This window comes from Embiotoca jacksoni, unplaced genomic scaffold (assembly GCF_022577435.1).
Source record: "Embiotoca jacksoni isolate LCO1_2020_lvr unplaced genomic scaffold, fEmbJac1.0.p SCAF_2, whole genome shotgun sequence".
In the NCBI taxonomy this organism is placed as follows: Eukaryota; Metazoa; Chordata; class Actinopteri; family Embiotocidae; genus Embiotoca; species Embiotoca jacksoni.
In genome coordinates, this window is record NW_027185340.1 from 853,635 (window position 1) to 862,346 (window position 8,712).

Here is an 8,712-nt window from a genome sequence, read left to right on the forward strand (position 1 = left end):
TGGACTGAAATGTGGGACACAGTAAGCATTTTAATGGACACAAGAAAGTGGATGTCTGCTGTGGACAGGACGCGGCGGGGAACACAGTTCCTACAGATGGAGTCTCTGCGAGTCAAAGGTAGAAAGGCTTCAAACCGGGCTTCAAACCGGGCACCAGAACAGGCTTCAAACCGGGCTTCAAACCGGGCACCAGAACAGGCTTCAAACCGGGCTTCAAACCGGGCACCAGAACAGGCTTCAAACCGGGCTTCAAACCGGGCACCAGAACAGGCTTCAAACCGGGCTTCAAACCGGGCACCAGAACAGGCTCCCCGCGGGCGGAATCCACGTCTTTACTCCTGCGAGCCTCCAACTCTTTAAGAGCACCATCCGTCGTGGACAAACCTGGAACATTTCAAGGATCACACGAGCTGCAGACTGCAGTGGTGAGTGGCAGCTTTTACAACTTTTATCAGCAGTAACGAAATCACAGATGAATGATGCGCCTCCACACTGGAAGCACCAGTAACTTTTCCAAAAATTGCTGTCGGACCATGTGCGTTTTCAGTCCGTCCTTCCTGAGCTGCAGCCCTGTGGTGTTCCTCTGATTGGATGCGGTGGGGTATATCGCGTTCCTCCGTTATTTGTAACCCAGCAACTGTCCCAGTGAGTGACCAGTTGAACAAATCCTATTAATGACAGCATTACTGACTCAGATCCCTGGAGAACAGGCTTCAGTATCCCCCAGGACGAGGTGAGTGCAGACTATCTGAGCAATTAAAAAAAAAAAGAAGAGGTTTGTTCCGAGAAATGTTAGATTCAGCAGTGATTTGGGAAACTTACAGGCTTTCTTTAAAAGGTTGTCTCGGTTTGTTCGTGTCGTTTCTTGTCATGCCCACTTTCTCATTTGTATTCCATTCTAGGAATGGATTTGGATTGTGACTGTACTATTTTGACACGCTGGAGTCCTCTCTGCGCAAGCGCACCGTTACGTCACCGCCTTTTACCTGAGAGGATCACACCTGGGTCCAACGAGACGGAAGTTTAGTGAGGTCCGAAATCTTTTTTGTCTCCACGGAAAGTATTTTTGGAGTTGAAACAACCATCGGATGACCTCCAGTTGAAGCAGGATGCCATTCATTGTACTTTCTGAGGACAGTTTAAAGGACTTTTGTCAACCTTAACCTGTAATTCAGCGACTGATGGTACGTGTCTCTTCTCTGTAGGAATGCATAGCTGTGATTCTTTGGAGAGCCGATGTTAAAACTGTGTTTTGTAGATGGCAGCAAAGCGATTTAAGCTTCACCATAAAATTCTGAACACATTATATTTTTTATTCTGTGTACCAAAAGAAGAACAAAAGTGCTTAAAGTAGCCTACAAGACAGTAATGTAATGACATGGCAACAGTGCATTCCTGTGCTGCTTGTATTGTTTGTGAACCCTGATGTCTTAAATTTGATAATGACATTAATGTCGTTTGCTAATCATCATTAAATGTTTCAATATGATTAATTACAGGTGAGTCTCAGTCCAAAGCCTGCCTGCTCTCCATTCAAGAAGAATGACAGCCCTTCGCAGAGTCCTCCGAAGGCGACTGCACCCACTTAAACTGGTTATAGTGGCGCTCGTCTTTGTCACGTTTGTGTTCTTCATACAATGGGAAGTGGGGAGCCAAAGCCAACAGGAGGACCCGTGGCTGAGGGAGATGGCAGTGAAGCGCGATGCCATGCTGGGGATGGTGATGGGAGCTGTCAATAACTTCAGGGATGCAATGCCAAAGATGCAGATCAGAGCCCCCGTCCGGCAGCAGGATAAAGCAGACAGCGTGTCCTGCCTACCGGGTCACTACACTGCTGCTGAGCTCAGGCCAGCTCTGGAGCGACCACCCCAGGACGCTGTTGCTCCCGGAGCTGCTGGGAAACCTTTCCACACAGACTCACTGAGCCCCGAAGAGATGAAGGAGAAGGAGAGGGGGGAGGAGAAACACTGCTTCAACCTGTATGCAAGTGACCGCATCTCCTTAAGCAGAGACCTGGGTGCAGACACGAGGCCACCAGAGTATGTTACCTCGTACGGTCTTTACGGTTTTGATAAACCTGTACAACTTCATTCATGTGAACTAAAGTCTTCACTTAAAGAAAGAACCAGAAGACGTTGGTGTTAAGGGACGTAGTTGACAACATATGGTTGGATTTATTTTACTGTTTGATTGATTTTGATTTAAAAAAATGTCATTGCACCACCTAGTGGATGTAAAAGCAGTACAACACAGTCTCTATTACCGTTACATAGATCGATCTACTGGTCCAAAATATAACTTAAAGTAAAGATGAAGTAATGCACTGACCACCCAACCCAGACACATTCCTCATATTTGCTTTCTGCATCTGGGAAAAACGTCAGCAATAAAAACCACAGAGATGACTGTTCTGACTGAGACTTTGTTTCAGCATGTGCCCAATTTCTGTGGCCAAATTTGAGAAGGAACCACAGTTTTGTTTGGCTAATTACAGTACATCCAAGAACATGGAAGTCCAAGTACACGTCAGTATAGACTCGGTACACAGCACAGACGTACCGCCTGTCCGTGTTGGCAATCTCGTTAGGGTGAATTACAAAGTCTCTCACACTCTACTATGGCAGGTATTTGAAACGATGCCACGCATGCAGTGTCACAGCTGAAATGGACTCCTCACAGGGGAGAGCCTGCAGATGTAATAACTAGACTACTGAGCCACTCAGGAGCAACGCTGCATAGTCACATCTTTGTGCTCTTTTTCCTTCTTGGTGCAGATGTATTGAGCAAACCTTCAGGCGATGCCCCCCCTTGCCGACCACCAGTGTGATCATTGTGTTTCACAATGAGGCCTGGAGCACTCTGCTGAGGACGGTGTACAGTGTCCTCCACACCTCCCCCGCCATTCTCCTCAAGGAGATCATCCTGGTGGACGACGCCAGCGTGGACGGTAAAAACTCAGTCGGGCCCTTCAGGACCGCCTTGTTCACTTTTAGGTTTGATTTCATGTTACGTGTTGGGTGGGCAGCTCTTTGTGTGCCGTGAAACACGCAGCGAGGAGCTCCCTGCTTCCTCTGCAGCCCGTGAAGTGGGTTACAACAGGAAGCAAGGGGCTGCTGGGGAATACTTTCCTACGAGGAATTAGCACTGGTTGTGCTTAGGAGTGAGTTTGAGTTAACTCTTGTAAATGGGTCAGATGTGGGAAGGAAACAGAATGCTGGAGAGGACAGAGGTTTCAGGGAATGCAGTCCATCTGACGCTTCAAACTATTTGCTGGGAACCGGCCACAAACGGAGCCCTGCAGTACATCAGATCTGCTGAAAGGAGAACAGTTTTGTCCTTTTTTTTTTTTTATTTGTTTGAGTCTTTTTTTGCAAGCTGAGGACTGTGAATAGAATCTGTAAAACACTGTTTTAGACTGTTAATTGTCCATTCATCTGAATTTTCATCACTGTGACTTTCCCTCATTGTCTAATGGAGATCCCATACTTCCAGATGTGTTGAAGGATGAGCTGGATGAGTATTTGAAGCGGCTGAGCATCGTGCGAGTTGTCCGGCAGCGAGAGAGGAAGGGACTCATAACTGCTCGGCTGCTCGGTGCCTCCGTGGCCACCGGTGACACGCTGACCTTTCTGGATGCGCACTGTTAGTTCATACCGCTGACATTACTCACTAGTCGTCACACCCTTACTTGCATATCACAGCCTCACATCACAATACTGGTTATTCTCAAGAAAGGAGTTGTGACGCAATGTCTTATGTGCATGTTTTCACAGGTGAATGCTTTAATGGGTGGCTGGAGCCTCTGCTGGCAAGGATAGCCCAGAACTACACTGCCGTCGTGAGTCCGGATATAACCACTATTGATCTCAATACGTTTGAGTTCATGAAACCGTCCCCTTACGGCCAGAACCACAATCGAGGCAACTTTGACTGGGGTTTGTCTTTTGGTTGGGAGAGTCTACCAGACCATGAAAAACGGAGGCGGAAAGATGAAACATACCCAATAAAGTAAGGACAAATTGTGCATGAATATTGATTATTAAGTTTATATGGGCATTTTTTTGTTGTAAAAACCTGTAATTGAATTGATCGACAGAACTCCCACATTTGCTGGAGGGCTCTTCTCCATCTCAAAAGAATATTTCTACCATGTTGGGAGCTATGATGAAGAAATGGAAATCTGGGGTGGTGAGAATATTGAAATGTCATTTAGGGTAAGACGTCATGAAGTCATTCTGCGGAGCCGTCTTGTTATTTATCACTGAGCCTTTTACCTTTTGACTCAAAGCAAACTGTTGCATGGGTGTGTCCGACCGCGTGTCATCATGCATCTGGTTCTGCTGTCTCCCATTAACCTGCAGGTGTGGCAGTGTGGCGGACAGCTGGAGATCATCCCCTGTTCCATTGTTGGTCATGTTTTCCGCACTAAAAGCCCCCACACCTTCCCCAAGGGTACACAAGTTATCGCTCGCAATCAGGTTCGACTGGCCGAAGTCTGGATGGACGCCTACAAGGACATCTTCTACCGTCGGAACCAACAAGCTGCGCAGATTGCAAAAGATGTACGTACTGCTCTTTCCCTTTGAAACTCTGCGTGTCGATCCTGTAAGTCCTTCAAATGTTGAATTCACGAATTTTGAAGGAGCAGCAGATTGCTCTGCAGCATTATCTTTCACTTCTACTTCTCATGACTGTATGTAAGGGTATTTAAGGCCACTCGTTATCCTCCCCTCAAGATAATATTGAGCAAATCCAACTACTGTTTATGGATCGCAATTACACTTAGCAGGAGAACCAGAACATTTCATTGTTGTAATTCTCAACACATGAACTCTGTACAAAATAAAACCCGCTGTTTAAAATGTGGAGGAACAGATCATCTATTAGGGGGTGAAAGCTGTTAACCGACAGAGGAAAAGGGGCCTGGAGGCAGTCAGCTCTGGTAAATGAGCAGAAATGTCTCCCAGCATTTCCCAACAGGTGGTCCTATGGTGCCGTAAACATTTGGCCCAAGGCGGTCCCTCAGAGCAACTATTCGATGGATTGTAATAGCTTCACCAATCCTTGAACTTTCCCCTCCCTCTACCGTCAGGAGCTGTATTCATGAACACTCTTAGAATCCTCTCAGACCGCTCCGAACTTAGCCTTCAAATTTATAACAAGATGTCTTAGTTCAGGAGTGATTTGGGAAACTTCTCAGAGCAACTCTGAGCAAAGAAGAGAAAGAAATCCTCCTCTTGGTGGTTGACCCCGTTGGTAGGTGTGACGCATCTTTGGTTGATTCATAAAATGCACTCTTTGTGATGAAGGCTACAAAATGGACATATATCTATATATATATATATATATATATATATATATATACACACACACAGTGACATCCAGCGGGAATGAAATGAGCTGCGTCCCAATATGAGGCTGTAAAAATGTTTTTTGTGTGATCGTTCTGCAGGTGAAGGTTGCGATAGACTCGAGTCATCACTGCTCCACTGTCACATTTTTACAGTTGCCAAATATCTGTGCTGTGATCACTTTCGTTTCTGGCGTAATTTGTGTTTTTGCGCTGAGTGGGAAATGTAAGCGTCCCCAAGGACATCGACCACAAACATCTTCCTCGCACGATATCATTTTAGCATTTGATCAACGTGCTGTCATTCAGTGTTTGAAGAATATTTCTCCTACCTTGTTGTACTTCTGCAATTTTTTCCTCAGCTTATGTAATTCTTAAGCCTCTAAAAAGCCCTTCTCGCTGCTCCTAACAGTTTTCAGGCATCTCTCTTACAGGTGAAAATACTTTGTGAATAACTTTTATATTTACAAGCATCTATTCTTAATTTTATGGGAAAATTCTCAAAACAATTCTGCGATTTTCATCACTGAGTAGCTTTCTATCTTTATGAATATGACCCATGATCAGTTTTACACTAAATACTTTGGTTGAATAATAACTTTCCCATCAGCCTCACCTGTGCAGTGCTTTCAGTTTATATATATGTACATATATATTATCATATATATATACCATGATATACATCGCCTAGCACCTGCTGGCATTGGTATGCTAATATTTGCTCGAACATGCCTGTACATATACGACCTAACAGAGCGACTCGAGTGCCGATAGAGTCTTGATATAAAAGTCTTGTTTTTTTTAAGTGTTGAGGTTTTTATTTGTTTGTGTTTTCTTACATACTTTGAGCTCTCCATAGTTCTGTGTGTGGTTGACAAATGTCAAGCGAAAGAAAAATCTTGCACCTGTTCAACATGTAAACGGCACTTCCAGATTTATCGGAGTGAGTTTATGATTCTTCTTCAGAAAGCTGCAGTCCTTTTAATGGAGCCTTTATCTACAGACAGCAGTGTTTGTGTCAGACATCTCACCTCAGCCATAAATAGTACAAACAGCGTATAATAAGTCGAAACAAAGCATCAGTGCTTTGCAAAAGGAGCCCGGTTGGCATCCAGGATACCTGCAGGGCGCTTTGACAAAGACGCTGTTTTTCTCTCGTGTGTGATTGTTGTAACAGAGGACTTTTGGGGATATCTCCAAACGCATGGACCTCCGTGCACGGCTGCAGTGCAAGAGCTTCTCCTGGTATTTGAACAACGTGTATCCAGAAGTCTTCATGCCTGATCTCAACCCACTCCACTTTGGCTCAGTAAGATCACACACCGCACCACCAGCCGTCCTCTTTCCAAACCTCACAGCTCTGTCTAGCCACTGTGGGTTTCCACTTAGGATCTCCAGAGGGTACTGAGCAGTTCCAATTTAACACCACTGAAAGCACCCCAGAGGCTAAAGTTGTTTGAACAGCTTGTACTGGGTGTTAGTTTTTCATTTTGTTTCCTCCGCTGCTTTCCCCTTCGCCTTTCTTTCTCTGTAGGTGAAAAATGTGGGCAAGGACTCGTGTCTGGATGCTGGAGAGAACAATGAGGGTGGGAAACAGCTGATCATGTACGCATGTCATGGTCTGGGAGGAAACCAGGTCAGTAAGAAAATACTTTCTTTCTGTCTTTGAAAAAAAAAACCATGATTTACTTTTACCACATCAGCTGATGGTATTTTTTTGCTTTGTTTTCCGCGCTGTAGTATTTTGAGTACTCCACACATCACGAGATTAGACACAACATTCAGAAGAAGCTGTGTTTGCATGGAGCAGAGGGGGCCGTGAAGCTGGAGGACTGCCAATATAAAGGCAGGAACACATTTGTCGGAGCAGAGCAAAAATGGGAACTGAAGGATGTGAGTTTGGTCTTTTGCATTTCTTCTACACAAATTTGTGATTTTAAATGCCTGCTTTAGCTCGTTTTTTGGGGGAAAGTAATAGTTCAAATCTTGTCTTCATATAGAACCAGTTATTCTACATCCCAGGATGGAACATGTGTCTGAGTGCTCGTCATGAGCATCCTTCTCTGGCTCTCTGCAACCCCTCAGACAGATACCAGCACTGGTCCTTCGTCTGAGTGTGCAAAATACCACTTTACAAATAGCTACTCTGTATGCATAGATGTACTCGGACACGAGTACACTGTACTGTACGCAGCTAACAAGCAGGGTTTATTTTAGATTAATGACGGCGTTGAGTTTTTATTTATTTTTATACATAGAAGAGCTGAACTGCTGCTGCTGCTCCTGGAAAGTTTGGACTTTGGAAGAAACCATAGTGTGCCACTGCTGGAAGGAAGCATGAGGTTTTTGGAAAAGTGAAGATGCACTATGTTGACTAAGTGCCTCTTTTGTGTTTGAGATGTTGTCACAATTCTTCCAACCAAAATATCGTGAGACCATACATACATGAATTTGAAGCAAAAATAATTTAACAAAGAAATGTATCATGTATGTTGTAAACAAGGATTCAAGCTGGAAACTCAAAAATCCCAAATGTTACGCACCAAAGAGACCAACAGTGTAAACCTGAAACACACAAGGATTATGTACGTTTTCCCTTTTTAAAATTTATTTTCTAGAATGTGAAACCTCGTATTTGGTGTACCATCCAGTGCCTTGGATGCTATTTTATTCTCCTTTAATGGGTGGAGGAGTGGGTGGGTGGAGGAGTGGGTGGGGATGGGTGATGGTGTGCTGAGATTGTAGGAAATTTCTGTTGACACAGAATTTGGGTTTCTACAATGATCATAAAGGGTCTTCAGATCAGGACTGAAGTTATTACAATTCAATTAAAGTTTTTCTCTTTTTGTTTTCTTTTTGCAATATAAAGAGACATTAAAAAGGAAGACTGATTGAATACCATTTTTGGTTTGTATATTAAGTTGAGAGAAATGGAGTGAAGTATTATACCTAAATTACTTGCAACTCTTAAAATGTTTTAATTGCGGCAATGTTGTCCTGTTTTATTTAAAAGTTGATGCTTTGGTATTTTTAAAAGAGAACTTTTAATTTAAAATGGTTTCACCCAAGGAAATCAAATGTATGATCTAATGTATGAAACTCACCCTCGACATCTGAGCAGGAGTCCATAAATACGTTTCTGGTGCAGGCACTAGTATTGAGATGGTTGTGGATTATTGTGAATGACTTTGTGACTGGTGGAGCAGATCCAATGTGTTTGTTTTTGTAAAATGGAAACTGTTTTGTGTTGTCAGAGTGCCTTGGCGTAAAGATGTATTTTAGCTCAATAAAGTCAGTTGGGTAGTACTGAGAGCCTCTTCATGACATTCCCCGCCTCTGGTCTGCAGAGGGCGCTTTGAACT

At 44.0% G+C, this 8,712-nt stretch overlaps 1 protein-coding gene across 3 annotated transcripts; it reads left to right on the forward strand.

Annotated features, from left to right (window-relative positions):
* The first annotated feature begins 6 nt into the window (after positions 1 to 6).
* galnt3 (UDP-N-acetyl-alpha-D-galactosamine:polypeptide N-acetylgalactosaminyltransferase 3 (GalNAc-T3)) lies at positions 7 to 8,041 on the forward strand. 3 transcript variants are annotated; one of them, XM_069153755.1, is made up of 13 exons: positions 7 to 425; positions 548 to 733; positions 903 to 1,184; positions 1,500 to 2,039; positions 2,775 to 2,947; positions 3,493 to 3,642; positions 3,774 to 4,008; positions 4,097 to 4,214; positions 4,362 to 4,562; positions 6,528 to 6,659; positions 6,885 to 6,986; positions 7,091 to 7,243; positions 7,351 to 8,041. In XM_069153755.1, the coding sequence occupies exons 4-13, from the start codon at positions 1,543 to 1,545 to the stop codon at positions 7,462 to 7,464; spliced, it is 1,875 nt and encodes a 624-aa protein (XP_069009856.1). In that variant the 5' UTR covers positions 7 to 425; positions 548 to 733; positions 903 to 1,184; positions 1,500 to 1,542; the 3' UTR covers positions 7,465 to 8,041. The 3 variants fall into 3 exon arrangements, with proteins under 3 accessions (XP_069009856.1, XP_069009857.1, XP_069009855.1); XM_069153756.1 differs by lacking the exon at positions 548 to 733; XM_069153754.1 differs by lacking the exon at positions 7 to 425 and having other exon boundaries at positions 470 to 733.
* The last annotated feature ends 671 nt before the right edge of the window (positions 8,042 to 8,712 follow it).